Consider the following 24,769-nt stretch of genomic DNA (forward strand, 5'->3'; position numbering starts at 1 on the left):
TCAGGAGGTGAACAGGAAGGGATCCATCCTCGCTTTACCCCCTGGATCTCCCCAGGGTACTTTATTGCTCTGAAATAAAGCAGCTATGGAAGGGGCCCCCAGTCTAACACCCCCGTATCGTACGAGAGGCGCTCTGCATAAGAGATGCTGTCCTCTCCAGGTCCCACGGCAGCTAACAGGTCTGCTAGATAACCCTAATATCCGAGAGATTATTCCTGTCTTCAGAAGGCAGATCTGGCCATTGCTTTCAATGAAGTCCTCCTCCCTCACGTTGCTATACTGGAGGCCAGGAATTTCTCTACCCTTCGCCCTGGGACACCACCTTCTCCGGCCTCCTGAACCAACGTAGCCCCGGGCTCTAATCTTACTGTGCTTCATCCTCTCTGGGTCCTCCTCCTGGAGGGAAGGCTGCGTGCCCCTTTGCTGTTTGGGATCTTTGCTGCTTGAAGACTTGGCGGTCGGGATAGCTGCCGCTACTGCCTCCTTTGCCGCGGTCTGAAATACTTTCTTCTCCCTGTTCTCCACCATGCACTCTCCGTTCTCGGGGTGCGGGCGGACAACGCTCTTTTCCATCTTTGCCTGTTTGGGACGGATGGTGGGGGAATCTGAACTCTCAGCGGCTCTAGGGCAAAGCAGAGAGGGCTCATGTAAAGTGGAGTCAAGAAAGCAACGCCGGTGACATCTCTTTCAACCCAGCAGCCAATCGGGATTGCACCAGAGTGGCTAGTGGGAAGAGAATGGGGAGTTTTCCCCTTCTCGCTTCCCAGCCTTCCCCAAACCACTGGCAAGCATCTAAGCCATGTGCCGGTACCTTTTCTTGCCACTGCCTTTGCCAACGGCTTTCTGCACTTTGTTTTCTGCTTTGCTAGCTGGTACTGGCCTATCCAAGTGGTTCCAGAGCCTGTGCTTCTCCAGCTGGGTTTTGGATGTGAAGGCAGCTACGCAGTAAGAGCAAGGGTAAGTCAGCTTCTCCGAGATTGCCCCCTGCAAGAGAGCGGAGACACTAGAGAGGGAAAAGACCAGCGCTTCCCCTGCAAGTGCAGGAACACCCCCGCAAACTCCCGCTGACAAGACTTGGAGGTAGGAGAATTCCTTTCCTCTCACGCCATCAGCACTACAACACAGCAGATGAGTTTTCCAAAGCACAGGGGAGTTAGGTACCTGACTGCCCGTGAAAGTCAAAGGGAATTGGATGCTCATTTATTTTCGGATCCTTTGGAAATTCCAGCCAGCATTTTAAACTGCAGACAGGGGAGGGCTTTGGTGAGCTACCCATACTCTGGTGCATCAAAAGGGGAATGAAAAGAGAATAACCACCTTTTTTTGATAAAAGCAAAACAGAGATCCCAGTACAAATGGCCGCCTAAAATCCTGCATTGGCACATGGAAACAGGCACAGAGACACACAACTACAAGACTGCTAGAAAGTCAGATTTTTGTGCACAATTCAGATGGCTGCTTTTTGAGAACGGGGCCAGTTTATTTTGTGTTGCAGCTTTGAATTGGAGGGTGAATCCTGCAATTGGATTTCCTTTCCCATTCTCTTTTTCACTCCCTCATTATCTGCAGTCTGGGCTCCCCTATCAATTTAATTCCCATGCAAAGCTCCGCATAAAATGCTCTCCACATGCTTTGGAATTTTGATGGGGACTAAGCCATGTGGGGCTTGGATCATTTTACTAGGGAAAAACCTTCCCCAGGCAATGGGAATCTAAGGGGTTAGGACCAAGGGTGGGGTTGCCTGTGGAAAGACTGTTGGGTTAAAGGAAAGAGCTGCCTCTCCTTCCTGAGAGCATCAGGGAATGAAGAGCCATCCCTGTGCACTGACAGGCATGTGCAGACAAGGGAAGTGTCAGGGAATCCAGAATTAGTCCAGTCCGTGTGGACAGAAGGAGCTGGAGCGTAATGGAAGCAAGCACTGATCACACATCAGAACTCCCTGTCTCTATTAAAGACATCCTGGGTGAAATCCTGGCCCTCTTGAAAGCAAAGGCAAAACTCGCATTGACTCCAACGGGGCCAGGATTTCACCCCATGTACGTACTAGGAAGCGTCAAGAAATGCAATAGTAGAGCTATCTCTTTATAGCAAAAGGTCCCTCCTGAGAAATCAGAACCCTGTGCACTGCATCCCCTGACTTCTCCATTGCAGATTCAAATAGGACAACAGAGGGCTCTGGCCTGGCCCCTACGTTTGGGGCAAATTCTATCCTCTATGGGCAACAAAGGGCCTTCAGCTCAGGCCATCAGAACCACGTGATCGCGCCAAATTCCTCCACTTGCATGATCTGGCCTGACATTGCCCAGGGAACACGACCACTAGAGGGGCTAATAGATTTGATAATCCTGTTCCCGGGAGTGTGGATTCCATACTTCAAAACATTCGCTGCCTGTCCTCCGAGCTACCCAGGCCATGGCAGGTAAAGCAAACCGACCCCCATGTGTATAGCCCTCGCCGCCTCTTGATAAACTAGAAAACAGCAGCAATTAGAGCCTGAGATAAACAGCAACTGCCTAGCAACCCTCAGTGCTATAAAAGTGTGGCAGAAAAGGGAGGGGAGATTGCTGATTACAGAAAGGTTTCTGCAGAGACATCACGGCTGAGTTTCTGCTGCCTTTGAATCTCGACAAATTAGCCTGTTTGGAGCCTGCCCAGAAATTCTGCACACTCCCAACTGCTCACATTGAAGTGGGGGGCAGGGGAAGATTTCTGGCCGGGGTGGGTTTGGAATCATTAATTAAAAAAAAAAAAAAAAAAAAAAGAAACATATTTCCTCCACTAGCCTTTTTAACGTTTTGAACGGTATGGGGCAGGGATTGCACCTCCCTCTGTTAGCAAAGTGCCTGGCACAAACTGGGAACTACTACCATTTAATCTTTAAAAATCACCCCCACCTGCCATCTGCAAAGAACCACCGTCAGCGCCACGTCACACAGGTGGTATCCACGCTAGGATGTCTACCTCGTGGGGGGACCCGGTTACATCTCACACACTGCTCCAAAAGCACATTCATCTCGCCCTCCATCCTGGGGCGTCTGTGGTTTTCTTTTTAGAGGTGAGGTCACGTAATCCAGGCGAGCAATTTCCTTTTGTGGGGATGGCCATTTCACATGGATTTCTGCAGCAGGCACAAAGATACCTGCCCATGGACACACACTGACACTGGCACAAAAGACAACTGCAAACAAAATGAGCGTCTTCTTGGATAAGGAAGAGCCTAATTAAATGACTCAGCAGCTTAAAAAGGAAACAAAAACTTCATTTAAACTAAGTGGGCCCTTTGGTATTTTCCCCCCAGTAGTTCAAAATGGGGTCTGCTGCGGAGGTTTTGAGTTTTGTGATGCTTTAAAAGATCCAGCTCATTTAGATCGTCAGGCTCCTTACGTTCATTCCCAGCTTCGCGTGCAGGGCACTGGCCTAGAGAACCTCCCTTCCAGTCCTGTATGATTCAGATGAACCAACCCAGGCATTTTGGAGCCTGGCCATGGATTTCCCAGGAACATTCAAGATGCCAATATGCTGAGGAACAAGATAGCTTTGTCTTGACTAGGAAAACTGACCAGACGCTCGCTAAGCTGCACCTGCATGTGATCTTTTCCCCAGTGTCCATGCAAGGCAACACCTTCAGCTTGATTTAACACGTCAAGCGGCTGTGGCTCAAGCAGACTGGAGGTGTTACCTTGCACAGATCCTAGGAAAAAGGGTAAATTCAGATCGGACTTTACTGCATAAGCCCCAGGCTCCCCAGGTGCGCACTCACATTACTAGCCTGCATCGCTGCGTCCTCACTGCTAGTTTTAACAAGCTAGCTAGAGCACGGCTGGCAGACGTGTCTAAATGAGCTGCAAATCACCCCGCCGGCTGCGGGGTCGACACAGCCCTAGGCTACGTCTCCACAGTGTTTTGGAGCAAGGGGTTGGCAGGCTTGGATTAGCGGGGCTTGCACCTGCGCTCTGAAAACGGCGGTGCAGACAGCGCTTTGAAGCCCATCCTCGTCCCTAACTTCACAGCACGAGCCCCAGCCCACGCCACAGCTTCGAAGCGCTGGCCGCACAGCTGTTTTTAGAGCGCTGGGGTGAGCCCCGCCAAACCCAGTCTGCCGACCTGGCTGGGAGGCACGCTCCAAAGCGCTGTGTAGACGTAACCTAATGGAGACAACTCCGTCTTCTTCTTGAGATCGGCCCAATAATAAAAGCCAGCCAGTCACACAGCTTTGGTGGGCATGAAACCACAGGCTTGCAGAGGACAGGAGCTCACTGGCATCGTGCCACCACATGGAAAGCAACCTGGAAAAACCCATTCCCAGGGCTGACAGAACATGTGATGAATGACAGGAAGAGGTGCAGCAGGTCCAGACAGGTTCAGACGGTCCAGGTCAGATGTCAGAAACATGAGTGGATGGTTAGAGGAGGGTTGGGGATAAGATATTGACTCAACATGAAGGCGCCTGTGAAAACGTGAGAGACCCATGCAGTTCAGCCCTCCTGCTGAGACATGGTCCATCCGTGGGTGTTTTGCTGGAAGTGAAGGGGTACACTGCAAATTAGACACACAAGAACTGATCATCAAAATGAAACACAAACCTCAGTCCTCCTTACCCCTTGGCAGCGCTGATAATGGTACTTCAGGCCATAAATACTAGGGAACTCCAGCCAGCAGCCTGAATTGGGGCATTTCACCCTGGAATGGGCCTTGAACTCATCTTTCCAGTGGTTCATCAGGGTCAGCTGAGAAAGGGAGACATCGTGGCATGCAGCTGAATAAACACCTTCAAGCATCCCCTGAACACAACACGTGCTGGGGCAAAAATTGCGGAAGGGCCAGGGCAAAGTTTGCAGACCCAGCAGGTACTCAAAACGTGCACCTGCAAAATGAACTGCAGGGCACCTCTCTCCTACTCTCCATCAGGTACAAGTACTCAGTTTTGTGCATTCACTTCAACGGGGGGGCAGGGATGCGATCATGCAGTCATACATTGCACCTGCGGAAGGGAAGCAGCCGTTCTCTCGCTGTGTTTCCCAGTGACTAAAGTATGTTCTAGCCTAGCCCCTGGAATGAATTTCATCAAAAGTGATTTAACCGGCCCACATTTCACCTAGGCACCAAACCACACCGCACCCTGGCTTAATGACAAACTGCTCTGTACGTTGTCCACACTACAGGGCTGAAATTAAACCGGACAGTTCCCCAGGGAATAATTCACACCTGACTACGTGCCACAGGATAATTAAACCCGCTCCGACACCACCACCACGAATAAGCCAGATCCCGGAACAGCCCCCCTGTATTTAAATGCAAAATATTGTTCAAGTGACTCGTGATGCTTGAGCGTCCAACTGGAGATACGGCTGGGGCGGCCCGGCTCTCAGAAAGCGTTGAGCACCTGCTTGCCGGAAACCAGCTGTCTCAAGTGGGGCGCCCAAACCGCTAGTCACGTGTCAGAATCTAGATTGCATCTATTCTTCCTGTTACACCAATGAGTAATTCCAACCCCGCCCAGCAAACACGCCCCACCTTTGGCCACCCTAGTGAAGAAACCACACTGTGGATCATAGCACTTGTTAAACCATACTTTATACATAATTCCCATAAACGAGCCAGAGCTCACATCATCCAGTCGCCCAGGGCACCCCAATAAGCACACCCCACTTTGCATAAAAGGGGACGCACCCAGCTGCACAGACAAATGTGCGTGCAAACTCAGCTTCATTAGCACACGCAACAGCAGGTTCTGCCTGGGCATAAATACATCCAAAGGGGCAGCTAGATGGCTGACTGACATCTGCGTCTGGCTGCGTGTGCAACTGCAGTAACTGCTTGAACATACGCTTGTGCTGTCCAGTTTGTAAAACCAGCATCCCTAGGTCCTGCTCCTGAGAGGTGCGGAGTTCAATGGGCGCTCAGCACCTAGCCAGTCAGTCTCACATTGCACGGTCTGTGTTCAAAGAGCTTTAGTGACGTCCCACCTAGCTTGAAGGGCTGCCATAAGGACTCAGACTGGAGCCTGAGCCGCTAATCCAGATAGCAAAGCAGCCTCATGCTTTGAATGAGGCTGGTGGTTGTAGCTCCTCTTCTCTCTGGCGCGTGCGCACACACACGCACACGCACGCACAGTCACTGTGAGGACATCTCCCCCAGATTCCATCACAAGGAATGGAATCAGATTGGCTGGGCCGGAACAGCAGCTGGGCACGCTCTGTCCCCACAAGTGCAGGCCCCGCCCTACCTCGGACCCTTTGGGGTTGGGTTTTTTTTACTAGCGGCTTGGCAGAGGGCTGGACAGGACGAGGAAGAGAGAGAGAGGGAAGGAGAGAATGACAGAGAGAGACGGGGAGAACACCAAATGGATTTGGATTCTTACAGGGATGTCTTTCAGCACCTGGTTCTCTGCTTTGGGTCGCCCTTTCTTCTTGCCTTCTGTTTTGTCGCTGGTTGCATTCCCTGCAAACAAAAACAGAGCATGTGGCCCACAGCTGCTCAGCTGTCAGTCTCAGAGCCTGATTTCTGTCGTAGCACGAGACTCCTTCTGCCCGTTTTCCAGCACGGACAGCCCATCGGTTCCCAGCACTCCCTCCTGACGGCGCTGTGACTGTCCCGACCAACTTCATACCCCCACGCACCGGCATGGAGCTAACCAAGGGTTAGCGTCAACCTCAACGAACGCCAGGAGCCGAACTCCAAGGGTGGGGTTTTCCAAACACTCGGCATTCAGCTCGTTCTGTTCCCATTTAACAGCGTGCGACTCCCCTCAACTTCAGCACGAGCCAAGCTAGGCCAACGCTGAGTGCTCCTAGAGTCCCAACCTACGAGTTCTTTTCTTTTTGCTTTCAACGACAAACGGGCTTGGGCTGGAAAAAGGGCCAAATCCTGATGCCCAGTGAAGAAAATGGGGCAGAGTCACCAATAGGATTGAGCCGCCCTAGCCCGGATGGGAAAACAGGAATCGTCCCGCCCCGTCTTCATGTTTTGGAGCACCATTGCACTTCCACATTGCCCGCACAGCGATCTCGACCGGCAATGGACAGCAAAGTGGCAGTGAGAGTTGTGCTTACAATGGGAGTGTTATGGGACAGGAGATGAGAGACAGGAGTAGCCGGCATGGTTAAAGAAGAGTTACGAGTCATGGCCATGGGGCTGACAACGGCAGATTGCAGAGGCTGGAGTGAGCCAGGAAGGAAGAACATTTTTTTTTAGTATAGTTTTCAATGTTATTTTATCCTTTTTTGCTTTTTACAAATAAGGCCCTGTCTACAGTAGCACTTCTGTCGGCAAAACTTTTGTCGCACAGGGATGTGAAAAAAACCACCCCCACCGAGGGACATAACTTTTGCTGGTGTAAGTGCAAAACGTCATTCTGAAAGGAAGAGTTGACATTCGCATTTTGAAAATATCGAAATGAAATGTTTCAACGTTCATAAAAACATCACTTTTTCCCTAGCCAAAACTACTCATCGAATCTGACCCAAATCCGTGAATAGTTTTGGTCGACCCAAAACTGCATTTTATTTTATTTTTTAGCAACTAAACTATTTGTTTGAAAAATGTCACCCAGTTCTCAACCTGACCCCACGTGAACTAAGGTTGGATTATCAGTTTTTCTGCTCTCAAACTTGCTGAACACATCGACGGCAGCAAGGTACTTACCCAAATGACCCTGGTGTCAGAATCCCTCTACCGAGCAGATGTCCCACAGGGCAGAATTTTCATAAGACTTCCACTAGCATCCTGCATTACAGCCGCTATAATGGACCCTTAAAATATAACCCTCATCAGCATGCTTCATTCTTTGAAAATCTTATTTGGTTGAGCGCCTTTGGTATTCAATGGCCTGCGTTCTGCTGCCAACTCCTGCGCCAGTGTCCTAATGCAACTTCCCATCATTTCAAGCAGGATTGACATGGTCATTTTAATTTTACACAAAACCCCCAACAACCCCCCCTTTAAAACAAAACAGGAGATAAAGCCATGCGTTGGTCTAACTCTGTTCAGCAATAGAGCTTTAATTATTGTCATGGGCCTGCCCAAACAGTTCAGAACCCTTCTGAATGGTCAGTATTTATCCATCACAGTGCTGGGTGCTACAGAAATGCTTGGGTCATAACATTATGGTCTCCGGCTAGCAGCAAGAAGGCCTATCCAGCACTGCACTGCTCCACTGAGATCGATGGGGTTACTTAGGATTAGACAGGAGTAATGCAGCAGAGACTCAGCACCCCCAAAAGCAAGGTGGACCCCTGCCCTTCCTCTTCCACTGCAGATTGTCAGTTTCCCAGTTGGGCTCTTGGTACATCAAAGATTTTTCAGGGCTCTACTCCATTCCCAGTGAATGGGACAATTACACACTCAAATTCCTCATGAAACACTCGGAGGAATCGACTAACCCCGTGCTGGTCTCCTGGCTTGCCACATAAGCTGACAGCACAGATTTGTGTTCCTTGCAAGAGAAGGGAGGGGAGTTTCCTTCTCCTCCTCACCTGCCTCTGAAGATTCTGGGTTCCTAACAGAGCACACGTCAGGAACATCCTCTGGGATGAAGAGGCATGTCCCTGCTTGTCAAAAGCAGACTGCACGGGAGACAGATTTGCTGACATCCTTCCCATCTGTGGACAGTGCTTATTTTGTAAACAGAGGCTTCTGGATTCAACAGAAGTATTTATTTACTGGCAGGCGATCAGAAGGGCTTCTAGTCACACCCTAAAGCCACTGATGAGTTTCCCTCACTTCATCACAGATCTAGCCGTGTGAACAGGATTAGGGTGAGCAGATGTCCCAATTTTATACGGACAGTCCCGATATTTGGGGCTTTTTCTTAGATAGGCGCCTATTATCCCCCTCTTCCCCCCACACACACACCTGTCCCAATTTTTCACACGTGCTGTCTGGTCACCCTAGTCAGGATGAGCTACCGCACCCAAAATACCACTGGCTGTTGGTTTGGTTATCAATATAGTTGCTGACACAGCCGAGTGTTTTTTAAGGGGCCTTAAATACATACCTCAGAGGCTTTGGCCCCGTGCCTGAGGTGGTGTGTACGAATGCACCACAAAACACGTCCTGAACTTGCCTTTCTGGTATCACAATATGCCCCTCTTGTCTAACTTCCAGTTCAGGAAGCTCCGGTTAAAAACATCATTTCGTTTAGTTTAATGTAGCGTCAGGTACAGGAATAGTTGTGCAACACGGCAGGAGCAACTAAAAGTGAAAGCCTTCGTCCATAACCATGAAGTCTAAAAGCTTACTTTGGCTTTTTAAATGAAAGCTGCCATTCTCATTTAATAACATGACTCCCAGAGCTGGGGCTCTAAGAAAAATACCATGAGAGTTGTGCTAAAATATGATCCTAGCGGCTTTTGCTTGGCACATGTTCATATACTGATTTCAACATCAGATGAGGGTGCTCGGCGCCTCTGAAAATCCAGCCTCTGGGTTTTGAAAAATTTGGCAATCACAATTAGAAACATCCAAAATTAGGAGCCACTTTCGAAAATGCCGGCCCCGGTGTAGAGCAGAAAAAACATGAAAAGCGGAAACAAATTCTTAACATTTTCCGTAACTGAATCAGACTTATTTGCAGCTGTTCTGTACATGTGCAAATATTGACAATCGTGATGTAAAAACTTCTAAAGACTTTGGGGCCAAATTGCCAGAACAGGGTTTCTTAGTGTGCATGCGCGACTCTGCCTGCACAATCACTTGCACGCGCAGTTTTTGGTGCACTGTTGCTACAGACACATGCCATGCCCAAGCCAAACACAAATGGGTTCTGACAATGGGAATCTTATTATTTGTATGGACTAGTGGGAATGTGCAAAAAATTGTACATGCCCCCAAAAGTGAAATCATCCCCTCCAGAGGGCCAGGACAAAGCCGAGGCTCCCATTTCGGTCCCATTTAAGTGTTAATTTGAGGGCTTAATCGCAATTTAAGTGGTGCACAGCATGAATTCAACCCAAAGGCAGGTTGAAAAGATATCCCTCGGCAAAATCTGCGAGAGGCCACTGGAAATAGTAAGCAATAAAATGAAGAGTCAGGCTTAGAGGGGGAGGGTTTAATTAAAAGGGGAAAAAAAACCACTGCTAGCAAATGCTCCATCTGAAGGGGAAACAAAAACAGCTGGTGGAGAACAATTTACATTTACAAAAAACCACCAACAGAAAAATAAAACAAAAAACAACCCAAGAATAAATTCTGTAATCTCACACGCTCCAGAGCCAGAGAATTCAAAGTCTCCAGCTCAGAATCTGGCTCTTATTTAGAAGCTAGACTTGGTTTTTTGGAACAACTGTTCCAAGTTAAATGAAAGGCTACCGACAAAACTTTCCCCCAGAATAAGCTAACTCTCCGGTTTGATGCCTTATGCCCCCAATACGTTGGGGCAAAGAGGCATCTAGAAAATACGACTGTTTACTATTTTATTTCTAGTTCCTTGAAGTCATACCAGCTGTTCTGCTCGGCTTTGAGAGCCATGAACCCATCATTCCGCGGATCCATAAGGAGTTGTTTGTAATATGTGGTTTTTAGCGCATGGCACAGTTATAACCCTTATGGAATATAACATAACTGCTGCCTTATAAATCCACATTTGACCCCCCCGTAATGTAATCTCATTGCTCCAGCACAGCTCCCATAGCCACAATATAACAGAACGATGCATTCCGGTGGCCAGCTGATGTGACAACAGGGACTGGAGCCCATTAACCACCAGATATTTGCTGCTGTTTCTGCCATTCAGCCCCAAACTTCACAAACAGACTAGCAAAACTGTCATGAAAACACACCCACGCAGCTGGAAACTCTGCCTGCCCCTTCCCCTGCCAGGATGATGGAGCATAATGAAAAAAACGAATGATACGCACTTGCCCATCAAAAACAATTACTAGCCTGGGCTAAGTGGGTTAATACAATTTTGCATGGTTGCTTTGAAATCATCTTAGTTCTGGAGTAACATTTGCCGGTCCCCTTTCAAAACCCTTTGCCAAGGTTCTGGGAGAGTTTTCCACTTTTTAGAAATTCTGTTTGTCTGTTATATGTTTTTCTTTGCCTCCTGAATTCTGAGACTATAAAGTGCACACAGGTCATATTTTCAAGCATTTCTATGCAACCATGAGAGCTAGAAACTTTACTTTATTTTAACTGAAAGATGAGATGCTCACATAATCACATGAGTCCAGGAGCTGGGACTTTTCAGACCAACACCCAATATTGTGAGAATCAAAGTAAAAGTTGATAACCCTACAAACTTGACAGTTCTCCCTAGTCAGGAGGGACAGACCTTCCTGAAAAATATTTGTTACTTTTCCACTTTATCCCTCCTAAACATTGCCAGTTCAAAATATTCCAAAGCAGTTAGAACAGCGGGTCCCCAGTTTCCTACGCAGTTCCCCAAGAAAAGAAGCAGGCGGGGAGGGGGGGGGGGGGATGGCGTGTTTGGAATGGTTGGGTGACAGCTCATCCTCTCTATGTTTTTAAAAACTTTTAAAGACTTTAAAAACATTTATTAAAATTTTATGCCGGAAAATGGCAAAGACCCTCCCACTCAAGACTCCCCTAGTATCCTTGTTCATCCATTTCCAGCACTGGAAGAGATGCAAATTGCTTCTTCATCCAGGAGGCAAAAGAGGGAGCCATTGGAGGTCTATTCCAGAGGAATAGAAAAGATATCCCTTGTTTGCCCAACATCTGGGCTCACAGATGCCTATCTGCACCACCTGCCAGCTCCCCAGCACAGCAGGGAAACCAGCTGTGGTCAGTGTGGCAGGATTATGTTCTGTCTTAGCATACAGTGCACAACGCAGCGCCGCTGGTGTTAAACCCAGATTGTTTATAGTCATCTCCAAGGGAGATTGCTACAGCAAGCCCGCCTGACCTAGGCTGTGGCAAGTGCCTTGCTCGTAGGCTCCCGCAGCTGTGAAGAGAAACTGCAGCATGCGAAGTGTACATCTTCTAAAAGAAGTTCAGAGACAGGGTCAAGGACTGTACCTTTAAGGCACATGGTGTTCTGTGCAGATTGTCTAGGTATCCGAAGCCTCTCCCTGTTAAGACCAAAGGCACAGCATGAAAACCATGCTCTCCTTGAAACGGATCACAGAACGTACAGGCTGGGCATGGAACCACCACAAGCCAGAGAGGGCTAGCAAACCTATTACTGAAGTGGCCCCTTCTCCTTGGATCTGCACGATGCTTAATTTCACACCTGGGAAGTTAACCTCGTTAGGCATTCACACCCCACCGAACTCTCCCACCAGCAGGAATTATTAAAAGTTTTCGCTCCGTCATATTCATTTAAACCAGGAAGTGGAGGAATTAAAAATGGAGGGGTTGTTTTTTTTTTTAATTTTAAAGACATTGACAAGAGCTGATACAGCAAAAACCAAAAAAGCCCGTAGCCGGATTTAGTTCACTCTGCTTAGCTTTGAGCAACTCCAGTCTGAGAGCAATTATCTGGCCACAATTAATTATTTTCTACCTCGCTGCAGCTCCAAGCACTCGTGAGTGTTCAGACAATTGGGCTGCCTGTCGGAGTGTCTCTGACACCTGGTTTGGGGGTGAGACGGATGCTGACCTGTGCAGTGGAACGGCTCGTTCTTTACCCCACGGGTGCCTTTCATCTCAGTTTAAGAAGAGTTCTCAAACTTTTTCAGAGCCTGGACCACATTTTAATGCAGAAAGTGCCTCGTGAACATTCCTCTGCATGTGTATCGTCAGGTCAGCCACCTCCTGTCCCACAAGCGATTGAAGAACATCCCTGGTTAATAAAGCAACTACAGCAATTACCCTACAAGGAAAAGTAACACTTAAGCCAAGATTTTACAAAGTGACCACTGGCTGGGGGGCCCAACTTGCGACATTTTAAAGGGGCCTGATTTGCATAATGCACCGAGTACCCACCTGCTGAAAACTAGAGCCCTTTCCAGTGTCTCAAACTGGGCACCCAAAATCACTAGCAACCGCAAGAAGTGACCGTTCATCAGCAGCGCGTGATTCAGGGGGTCTCCGCCATCCCTCAACACAAAGCAAGGTCGCCATTCTGCGCATTGCCACCCCGGCCCAAATTCAGATTAGCCAAGGCCGACTTCCGATAGGACAAGAGGCACCCGCAGGAGCCTGCGCTCTGAATATGGGCTGTAAAATACTAACGAACGTCAGCCCGTTAGGTCACCCCCGTGGCTAAACATTCTCCCAGCCTCTCCTGGAAAGCGACAGTGATCTCAGCGAATTCACACACACACTCTCTCTCTCTGCTGGCCAAGGGAGGAGGGTTTCAGGCTGTTCTGTGGACACTGTGGGCTGGCACAACTATTCGTCTCACAAATGTCATTCTAAATAAATGAATAATTTTTAAAAATTACACGCCATCCAGGCCAGGCATCCACATAAGAGAGAGGGCTGTGTCCAGAGAGCCTAGGGGCACGGTAGCAGGGCGCAGGCCTGGCCGTCTGAATGAGCGGCACTGTGGGGATGACAGCGACGTCCCCTATGTTGATGGATGGCGGAGGCCATGTGAGTCATGCGGTCGTGATGAAAGGTCCCTTAAGGGGGAGGCTGAGCCTTCTGCCTGGCTCTTGCATTGTCAGAACATTCACCCCAAGACGGCAGGCTGCAAAAAAGTAACTCTAACTTAGGGCAGATTCCTGGCCATAAATGCAGTTTTCCCGGGAATGGCGACCTTTAGCAAACGAATCCCCCTGGCCTCCCATATTCACAAACCCAGCACTCTGGGGTGTGGTGTGACAGATCAGACCCTAGGCAGCCGGAGCTGCCCAGGCAGTAGGCTAGACAGATAGTATTCACGAGTTCTGCTTTCTACCTCTCATTTCAAGCAACGTCATTCGCTTCTGTCCCAAAGTTCCCCACGTTCTACACAGAGAAGCATTTGCACCAGCAATACCGAATCATGAAACTGAGGCAGCAGAAAGCGTCACACTACCTAACTGAATGCTCCAGCATTTTCCCTTTTCTGCATTCAAAATGCATGCGTCCCTCATTTTGGGTCTTTGCCTCGCACACTGGCTTTGGCAGGCTGAGAGGTACGTCTCCTTCACCTTGGTTTGGATTGGGTTCCGAGATCCACCGCGTGCCCCAGCTGCTCCGCCCCCCCTTGGCTTTGAGAAAAGAAAACCCAATTCCTTACCCAGCTTGGGGTGCTGAGGAGTCAGATTTACCCTCATCTCTGTCCTGCTGCTTTCTTTGCTTGTGCTGGTTTTGCTGGACCCTGCAGCCCTCCTTCCACCTCTGAAGGCATATGAATCCGCCATTTCTAGAACAAGCAGAGGACACATGTCAAAAACACACAAACCCGCCACCACAGAGAAAGCATACTCTGCAAGCCTGAACGGCATCTAGCTCGGAAAAAATGTATTAACTATTAAACAGGACTAAATGTTCTCATATATATAAAAAAAAAAAAAGAAGAAGCAGGTTGTATTTCCAAGTATTTGTTTTATGCTTGAAGGAAACTATAGACATGATTGAGAAGCCGCTTTCATTGTAAGCCCGTTTCCCCTTCACATACAAGAGCAAAGACTTTTAGAAATTATGGACTGGATTCATACAAAGAAATCATGAACAAATGGATTTTCCTCTTCGTTTATTTCTCTGCCTTCACTAAAAGACACCAAAGGGGGGGAGGGGAGTGAATTTTAATGAACAGATCCAGTGATAAATTTCCAATTTTCATTATTAATGGGAAACTCTTATAAAGTGAGAATTGTTAATGTTATCTAGATTCCCCATATTAAGAATTCAGTTTGGCTTCTCTATAAATAATCAACATAAAAAATTATCACGAGAGGCTCCATCTCGCTTCTGCCGACGCAGACAGCAAACTCCTGTCCACTTCAGTGGCGGCAGGATTTGTCCTTAGAAGTGCTGGGTGTTACAATTCCAGCCCGAGTGGGTTTCACATGTTTTCAAACACGCTGTATAAACATCATGAGAAAATTAACGGAGGGAGGGACGTTAGGTTAAAACAAGCTGCATGAATGCACGGGGTAGACTTCAGTCCAGTAGGCCGCTCACACAACCGAAACAATGGGGTGCTCAGGAGGTCACTGGCTGCAGAGGGCTTTATTGCTTTTATTGCTTGGAAGCCTCTTAAAGTATGTAATGAATCTGCTGGTGTTGAGTAACTGGTGATTTGAGGGCAGCATGGGGCAGGTGCTCCGAAAGGCTGGACTGGAGAGTGTCCCTCTAATTAGCGGCAGGGTGGAGACAAAGTAGATGGGAATCAATTGAAGCACAGCTCTTTCCCATTAGCCCTGCCTCTGTTGTGAAGGTTGATTAAACAGAGTCTGCCAAAGCCATCCCTGGTGTAATTCAGTTGAAATCGATGGGGCTGAACAAGAGATGAACTTGGCTCCTCTGTTCATGTTGGCAGTTTGTTCCTCTAATGCACAAATCAATTTCTGACCAGGCGCTCAATGAGAATGCCACATTCATCTCACTGAGGGCCCTAGGGCTTGACCCTGCATCCTTTACTCGGGTGAATACAGGCTGCATGGCTGGTCGGCAGTTTGGATTTCAAATAAAAGGACCGTGCGGGGTTGAAAGGGCAGAAGGGCAATTCCATAATACACAGACCTGGCCGAAGGGCTGGAACTCACACCCCTAGAGGAACAGGCATCTCGGCACAATGCCTTGCGGAGTCAACAGAGCACTTCTTCAGCATGTCCGATTGTCTCCTTCTCTCTTCCTTCCTATTACACACGTCACCTATGTAGATTGTACACTTTGCATTTCCCTAGTCCTGTCATCTGAGGATATCTGAACACTTCACCGACATTCACAGGGGTTGCCTCACAACTGTGCAGCCCGGTAGGTCAGAATATCCATTTTGCAATCGTGGGAAGCTGAGGCACCAAGTGATTTGTCCCGAGTCCCATGGTAAGTCAGTGTCAGATCTGGGATTAGCATCCAGTCCCCAGTCCGCTTCTCTGACCACTAGTACACGCTTCCTGCAAGTCTGAACCTCTTGTAGATTTTCACTTTTTACTGCGGGTGAAAGACTCTAACAATATGTGCAACAAATGAACAAGTGGAACCGCAGACGCAGACACAGTCCAGCACCTCCAGGAGCCCTGATCCAGCGTTACAGGCCTGCACTCTGAAATAAGGCAAATCCAGAGTCCAATTTAAATGAACTGCCCGGCTCCCCCTTTGCCTCTAAGGAATCAGAGACGGCGCCTTTTTGAATACACAGCGCAGGACAATTCATTGCTACAAAGAGTTTTTTAAAAGGCTGTCTGTGGGGCAGACTCCAAAAACACCAAGGTTTAAAATGTCGTGAGATCTGATTTGGGCAATATCACCCAATATTGACCCTGATCTGAGGCCCGGCTTTCCCTGGCTCACAATACTGCAGAGAGAACATACTCAGTTTGTAGGGGATGCCTCAGGTCCCAATTTAAACCCGAATCTTGCATCATTTAAATAGGAAGCTTTCCCCATTGACTGCAATGGAAACGGCATAGGAACAGCAGGAGGGGCTCTGAAAGGTCTCAGCTAGTTATTTTTGTTGGCTGGAAGGTTTGCATGGAGGGGCAAAATGGTCCAGTGGACAGAGCACAACTGCCTGGTTCTGGCTGATTTACCCCGACTTCGTGGCCCTGGGGAAGTTATTTAACCTCTCAATTTCCCCAGCCACAAGACAAGGATGCTAATATTCACCCACTATCCAGGGACACGGCGAGGATTCATTCACTCATGTATGCTGGGTGCTTTGATGATGCTAGGTGCTGTTATTAGAAGTGGTGTGTGTGTTGAAAGCGGGGAAAGAAATAGCCCATTCTCAGGTCTGAGTGAGATCTGGGAACCTCTCCAAAAGCTACTGTGCTTCTAGCAGAGATCTTCACACGGGCACACGTCCCTGAGTGCATGTAAGTTAATGGCTGCACATCAACAGCTTGATGTTTTTCTCTCTCAGGGGCGGTATTTTCACGTCCCACAGAGCTGACACGTACGACCCAGAAGGGCGGTGCAATTTTAGGACTGGTGATAACATGATCCCACCACACACACACGGACAGCCCACCAGAGCCAGGCTGCCAAACAATTAGCAGACGCTGAGGCAAGACACAGAGTACATGAATGGACACTGTGATCCCGTGCAATCGGCTCGTGGGCAAATGTTTTGTCCTATGGATGGACACCACACTCAGAACGTCTCCTGGGTTCTCTTTTTATTCTAGGCTAGCTTGCTTGTATTTATTTATCTCAGGTGTTTGCTTTGCTCATGCATTTATTTGGACAAGCTGCCCTTTGCACTTTCTGGGCCCGATTCTGCCCTCAGCTACACACGTCTACATAAGGAACCCACTGAAGTGATACCAGTATCACACTCACTGTGCTCATCCTAGATTTGTAAATAATAATACCTAGCTCTTATTTTCAGTAGATCTCAAAGCACTTTGCAAAGGAGGGCAGTATCATTAGCTCCATTTTACAGATGGGGATACTGAGGCACGGAGGGTGAGGTGATTTGCCTAAGGTCACCCGGCAGGCCAGGTGCAGAGCCAGGACTAGAACCCACGTCTCTCCTGAGCCTGTCCAGTGTTCTATCGACTAGACCCCATTGTCGCCTAGAGACCTTTAACTGCAAACACCTAACAATCCAGATGTGCTCTTCGCCGTTATTATTCCCATTCTGCAAGTCTGCATTACTGGTCAACTAAACATCTGCCTAGCCCTGTGAAGGCACGGGATCCTTTCCAGAACCCGTGGCCCCCCCTCGCCCCCGTCCCCAAGAGCTTATGGTCCAGACAGGCCACGCCAAAGATGGGGCAAGTGTTCAGGAGAGGGAGGGATGCCCATCGGCTCCCAAGCACCGCAGCACCCATGTGTCTTGCCCCCTGGTTCCTGGCACACACACCAGTCTCTCTCCTCCATCTCTAAGTACTCAACACACCTCCGTGCCTAGCTGCTGCCTGCTCTGGTTCCCACCGACCAGCCTGTAGAAGCAGCGGCAGCTAGGAGGAGCAGGGCACTCGTGGGGAGGTGCCACGTTCCCCCTTATTCTGTAGCAGCAGGACTCCCATCGGAGCCTGGCTCCCAGGGTCCCTCTCCAGGTGGCCCCTTCCGGCGGGAGGGAAAGGTTCAGAGCAGAGAGGGGAAGATCACAAGGGCTCAGTGGTACCTGATGCGGGGACACACCCTTGGATCCGAAGGAGGCCAGGTGCCAAGGACGGCATGCCTGTCCCTGAGCCCGCACAGCCACATCCCCACGCAGCCTCCGAGCGCCACAAACAAGGAGCTGCTCTCCACAGAGCTGCAGGACAGGGGGGGGGGGGAGGCTGCTGGGCAGGCTCAGGTGCCCCCTCATTCCCTCTGACAAAGCATCCCCACTGAGCAGCGAGGCTCAATTTCCCGTCCTCCCCGGGATTCCTCTCCGAGCGCGACGTGGCCTTGAGTTAAAGACGGGGGATTCGGCCCCATCAGCGCTCGACTCCTGAAAAGACACCGCTTTGCCCTGCAGCTTAGGCGACCAGATGTGGGCGGCTCTTTCACCCCTGCGTGTCGTTCCCAGAGCCCTGGCTGGAGCAGCCTGGCCTGGGTTCTGCAGGAGGTCGGATCAGATGGCAATAACGGTCCCCCTTGGCCTTGAGATCTGTGAATCCAGGACAGTGCACGTGTGAAAGATGCAACTGATTACACCCATCCAGTCAGGAACTGCAAAGCCAGCTCCACTGGTTTCTCCAGCTCCAACCCAAACAACTGAACTTTAAAAACTACAGACCAGACTTTTCACCGCAGAACTGCCCACAAAAGTCCTTCTTTCCATCGTTTGCCGAAACGTGATTAAAAAAGAATCTACAAAACACTATCCCTAATGAGACACCAACAGACATACAGCTCAGCAAAGCCACGTGGCCCATCTGAGCACCCACGACTCCCCCGCAGTTACCCGAAATGAGTTTTCATTGGACTGCTCCTGGCAAGCCACATCCCGAGTGACGGCAAACGTCTAGGGAACAAAATCATCTGGAATTCAGCTTGCGCTTAAGCTCCTTGCTGCTGTGTGGCCGAGGGGTGAGAGCACAAGAGACGCTCTGCTACTGGCCTGCTGGGTGACCTTGGGCAAGTCACTTCCCCTCATTGTATGTCTGTGTCTCCAGAGATGGGGATGATGATCATGGCCTCCATTATCCACTGCTTTGAGCTCTACCAATGAAAAGCGCTACCGAAGGGCTGGGGATTAATTATTATAACGTGCCAGGTGCATTATGTCAGGCAAAGGTTTCCACCGTGCTGCCCAACGTACCAGAGACAGCCTGCCACTCCACTGCAGCGTCACTGGAAAGCAGGAGACATTTCAGGAGTCCTGTCTCCGCGCAGATGCTGGGCGACAGGACCAAGTGCAAAGAAACCTGCTCCTGCGAGCTCTTTGTGCGTGGAATTGCCGCTGAAGTCAAGGCAAGAACTACCATGCAGAGAGAGGTCGTGCGGGGACACACAGAATTTGAAGAGGCACCAGGAGTCCCGTGTGACTTTCATGGGACTTCTGGTGCAGCTCAGAGCAGCGCATGTGGTTTGTTCGGGGAGCCACGGTAACACGCCGTGACTCTCCAGCGTGTGGTGTTTGGGGAGCTAAGCTTGGTCGTGCGCACAGACGCCCGGCTTAATCAGCCTCCAGATCAAGAGAGGAATTACAGTCTTGACTCTGCATTCTCTGGCATTTGGAGCTGGACAGAGGGAATCATTAGTTCAGCTCATTTCGCCTCTTTGTCTGTTTGAACTGTATTTAGTAAGTGTTACTATTTGTAACCCTGCAGCGTCTGAGACCCGAGCCAACATCAGGGCCTTCTTGTGCTAGAGGCTGCACACACAGCATGCGGCAAAGATCTTACAGTCCAAACAGACAGGACCGTCAAACGGTGGGAGAAAGCAAGCATTGTTATCTTCATTTTACAGAGGAGAAACTGAGGCATATGGAATGACGATGGCAGAGCTGGGAATTTAACCCAGAGACCCCATGTCCCATGTCCAGTGCCTTAACCATCCTCCTCCGTGAACAGCTTGCGATTCTGAAATGTATTGGTTATTGCAGATAATTATTCATAGAGATTGAATAAATCATTGAGCCACTAAGTATGCCCAGCGACTTCCTACATGCAATGCACTCAATATTTTACATTCGAGCCAGGCTGATTAGCTATGATTGGGCCCATAGGTCACATGGTACTGTTTCCGTTCCCCGACTGGATGAGCACAACAGCCAGATCCCATTTCTAGAGCAGATGCTCACGTTAATAATTTAACAGTTCCCTTTCCACAAATATTTTCTAATATCTGCCATTCCCTGGTAAATTCCTTCCAATAAAATCATTCGCAGAAACGCAAACACAAAAAGGAAGAAAATTCAAATTACTAAAAGAGAATGAATGTGGAGGTATTCACTCAGCGCAGGTTCAGATCAAACCTGGGACACTGGCTAAATACAACTGCTTTGTGGTGTAATTAATTTGGCCACACACACACATATGTTCTATTTGTACAGCACCTAGCACAGTGGAGTCCTGGTCCACAGCTAGGGTTCTAGATGCTATGACAATACAAAATAATAAATGCTACTACTACGACGACATAAAGATCCAGCAGAAGAAAACCTGACATGGCTATGCTCAACCAGCTAACACAATAAACCATAAAAATGCACATTACTTGCCAGACCAGTATCGCTCAGGTATGCCATGCTATTGTGTATTTATAGTGTTTTAATTAGACATGCAATAGACCGTAATACCAGTTTGTTGCATAAATCCAGTACATACTTAGATAATTTTTAATTAAGAGCCTATTATTTATTTCATAGACGGCAACGTTTTCTTTTAAACCATTACATTGGAGACAGTCTGAGCTATGGTTAGACTGGACTGGGAGTCAGGACTGGGTTGACATACTGTGTGAACTTTGTTGCCTCAAATGACAGGTGCCATGTAAGGACTCAGAAGCAAGAGAGAAAGGTAGAGAGAATTTGGTCTGAGCATAGGTCCGGAACTCCCTCGTTTTTATCCATAGCCCCACCATGCACACAGAGGCGTATTCACCCAGGAGATGCAGTCCTGCGAAAGATTCTCCAGGTATCAGCCTCAGAGGGGCCAAGGTTGCAACCACATGATCTCCCATCAGGCTGGGGATGTGAGGTGTGAGTTGCGGAGGGGGCATTTTACCCCCCGACACGTGAAGGAGCTCCGAACATGCACGGACACCCCCATGCATTTTGGGGCCTTAAATGAAGAGCTCCTAAAAACTCCCATGGACTTCAGCAGGACTTCTGAGTGCTCAGCAACTTTGAAAATCAGGCCCTTTAAACAAACACCTAATAATAATACAAGTTACATCCTGAGAGCCTTGGGAAGTTGCAGTATTGATGCCTCAAAAAACTTCATTTCCAAAAATTATACCACACGTTTTAAAGGAGAAAGAGCCCCTACCGCCAAGCCAACCACTTTGTTCCTTCCATTTAATGTACGCGTCCCCTTAAAAAACTGGGAGGGTGGGAGTGCATCTTAGAAAATCTCCAACGTGTTTTAGGTTCCGTCCAATTGCTTTTTGAAGCCTTTCCTCCTACTTTTAATTTATCCCAGAATAATAACACACCGTGTATTATATATACAGTGGCCCAAAGCTGGTACAACTTGATGGATTTAGTGGAGTTCCATCAGAGTAACAGAGCAGAAATCAACCCATCATATTTTAACATCCAAACTTCTCACTCTTTTATGGCACATGCTGGAACCAGGTGATCAATTACTTCCAATCTCTTTCCACCCTTTCCTGAAATTTTGGCAATTTGAAACTCTGTTGCAATTCACAATGGGGAGGGGAAAAAAAAAATCTGGAGAGCTCTGAAAAAATCTCATCATACACGATGACAAAATCTATTTTTCATGCAAAAATGTCTGGCTAGCATGAGGCTTCCATAGCCCCTCTCAACAGCATGCAGTGGGGCCTGGAGAGCATATCACACTCTACGCAGGCCATATTCAGCCCTGGCATAAGCTGGCCAAAGTCCTATCAAAGCCCATCATGTTTTACACAGGTAAATCTACTATCACCGTTACTTAACATTTTCAGGTGATCTTTTCTCTATATTGTAAACTGATCTGGTGTCGGGGGCCCTACAGGTCACTGGGTCTAGGGGGACCGTGTTGACACAGATATTGGCATTCACTACTAGTGGTTGGGAAGCTGGCATGTTGCTCCCTGCAGATCCATGGATATTTGAGTTAATGTGACACCAGCTGTAAGAGGGAAAACAGTGCCATGCATAAAAACCTCTCCGTTTCTGCTTACCCCTGAATAGGCTGGGTCAAGTGAATGTAGTTGTGTCCACTTCCACCTGAATTTGGCCCTTAATATCTAATCCAGCATTTCCTGGCTTGATCTCCATTAGCTATAAATTGCCATGATCTAACAGTCCCCAATAAGTCCACATGCCAATGGCCTGTAGGTCTTTAATAAATCCCCTCCCCCTAAAATACCAGCACCCAGGTATGTCAGGAGAAAGTGCTTCCCTGATAAAGTGCTAACCGTGTTGCAAAGGACATGCCTCTCGTGCAGCAGGCTGATATCCACTTGCTTTGCTTTTTATTAATAATTTATAAATTGCTGCAAACGTTCACGGCGTTGCTCAGTGGTAAGGCAGGGTTGAAAAAGGTCACAGTTCCCTGACCTGGAGAACTTAGACGCTAAAGGCACCAAGAAAGAGTCAGAAACAACAGCTGGCAGAACCCAACGGGCTATACTGATTTTTGTTGTTCTGGTGAGTTTCTGACAATTCACTTTCCCTCAGTATTGATTATCGTTTCTTCTGGCTTTAGACGGGAACCAGGGCACCGCTTTGATGAATGGACTGAGCAGTTTCCTACTTCCATAGTAATTTCTGTAGGTGTCTCTCCAGATCACGTGCTGATCTGCTATTTGGTAACTTTCTTACAGAAACATTCTGTGTCTGACACAGATATCCCTACGCTTTCTATAGGCACACTGCCCGTCAGGGACTCATTTCCTCCTTTCTCTAGCAGGGGAAGAACAACAGGCCACACAAAAGCTGCGCTAAAACTAAGGGCTGGTAGTTTCTGCATTTATATCATTCAGTTCGGCAGTTTGAAAGGAGAGACCTACAACCCGGTGAAAATGGGTATAGAAGTGCACGTATTTCATCAAAATGAGTGTGTGAGTGTGCACGTGGGCGCGTGTACATGCGTGTGCACACGCAAACAGCTTCTGATGGTTTCAAGTTTCTCTTTCAAACATATTAGCTGCCTGTCCCTTGGCACCAGAGCGAATGGCAAAGCATGAAACCGAACAGGCAATAAACAGAATTAAGCTAATTTGACGGAGGGGATTCACAGCCCTGTCTGGCCTGCCTAGCTGACTGCCCACCTGGCATAAAAATCTCTGCCCTAGCCTATGTGAGTGCGGATGGAGCTGTCACCTCCCTGGTCTGACCTAGTCTGCCCAGCTCAATGACAAGCCAGAGAGGACGCCCCCGGGAGTGCCCACCTGGATGCGCTGTCTCCGCTCTGCTCCCTCCTTAAGGGAGCCCAGCCAGCTGTCCTGGCCCTGTCTGCCCCAGTCATTCCCCTCCGCCTGCATGCTTTGCCCTTTGCTTGACTTACCCATCCCAGCGCCCACATGCCGCCACATGACCTTGGCCTGCCCTGCCCATTGCCCACCTGGCTGCCACACCTGCCCTGCCCAGATGTGAGCTCACACCTGCCCTGCACTCCCCGGAGCTCACCTGGCTGCAGGCCCCTGCCCTCTGCAGCCCAGCCCCACGTGCCATCGGGTGTCACCTGTCACCGCGTGGGGCAACGCGCCCCGGGAGCAGCGCAGCAGCAGCAGCAGCAGCCCCGGTGGGGGGAGGCTGCACTGAGATGCAGGGGCGCAACTTGCAAGCCCCCTCCCTTCAAGTGCCAACGCTGGTGGGGGGGGGGAAGACACCCCCCCGGCCCGTGCACTCACAGCCCCTCCAGATTGCCTCCCCCGCCCCCGGGTTTTATTGCCCACCCTGCATTAAAAAAAGGAGCCGGGATCTTTTTTTTTTTTTTTTTTTTTTTTGCAAAAGGGAGGGGGCGAAAACTATTTTTATTTCCTGTGCATGGGGGGGAAAAAAATAATTAAGGGGAGGAGAGGAAAAGGCAGTGAAGCAAAATGGCGACTTTTTTATGTAGAAGGAGGAGCGGGGGGGAAAGGGGGGGGGAAGGGAGGAATCCCAGGCGCGCCGCGAAAGGAAGCAGCCAAAGCCTCGGGAGGGGGCGGCCGGGCCCGGGGAGGGGGCGATCGGGTGGAGTAAAAGCAGGGCCAGGGGTGGAAAAGGGCCTGGGCGGGCGGGGGAGGAGAGGAGGGTGCGGCGGGTAGGGGGGGGGGGGGCGCTCCTTACCTCGGTGCTTGTGGCGAGCTCTCCACGGGCCCCGCGCGCGCACGCACGCACACACACACACAGCCGGGCTGGAGCGGGCGAGGCGGGCGGCGCGGGGCTGGCTCATGCGCGCTCCCCCCCTTCCCTTCCCTTCCCTGCTACCTTGGACAGTTTTACGGTGACTCGGGGAAGAGGGAAGCAACTTGCAACTCTCGCGTTATTATTTTAATACTGCAACAAGCCTCCTCCGCCGGGAGACAGTGGGATCGTCTCCCCGCCCCCCCCGGGAGAAGACAGGGGCGGCTGCAGGGGGGGTGTCTTGGAGAGGGGAGCGCGGGTACCCTGCGATGCGCCCAGGGCGCAGGAGGCAGGTGCGCCCGGCCGCTGCCCGCTTGGAAACGTCCGAAG

At 49.4% G+C, this 24,769-nt stretch overlaps 1 protein-coding gene across 4 annotated transcripts in view; it reads right to left on the reverse strand.

Annotated features, from left to right (window-relative positions):
- ZNF512B (zinc finger protein 512B) overlaps positions 1-24,494 on the reverse strand; it is a 51,868-nt gene extending 27,374 nt beyond the window's left edge. For 2 of the 4 annotated variants that reach the window (XM_067554072.1, XM_067554071.1), the window contains exons 1-6: positions 24,383-24,494; positions 14,132-14,257; positions 6,362-6,441; positions 4,599-4,727; positions 812-984; positions 369-622 (exon numbers count right to left, since the gene is read on the reverse strand). In XM_067554072.1, the coding sequence (XP_067410173.1) occupies positions 369-622; positions 812-984; positions 4,599-4,727; positions 6,362-6,441; positions 14,132-14,257; positions 24,383-24,488 (868 nt within the window). In that variant the 5' untranslated portion in view covers positions 24,489-24,494. Of the gene's footprint in view, positions 1-368; positions 623-811; positions 985-4,598; positions 4,728-6,361; positions 6,442-12,562; positions 12,766-14,131; positions 14,258-24,382 lie in introns of those variants that run through there. The other 2 variants (XM_067554073.1, XM_067554074.1) reach the window with 2 other exon arrangements.
- Between the last annotated feature and the right edge of the window lie 275 nt (positions 24,495-24,769).

Source organism: Emydura macquarii, unplaced genomic scaffold (genome assembly GCF_026122565.2).
Source record: "Emydura macquarii macquarii isolate MOO-44397 ecotype Brisbane River unplaced genomic scaffold, CSIRO-AGI_Emac_v2 contig_1483, whole genome shotgun sequence".
Classification (NCBI taxonomy): Eukaryota; Metazoa; Chordata; order Testudines; family Chelidae; genus Emydura; species Emydura macquarii.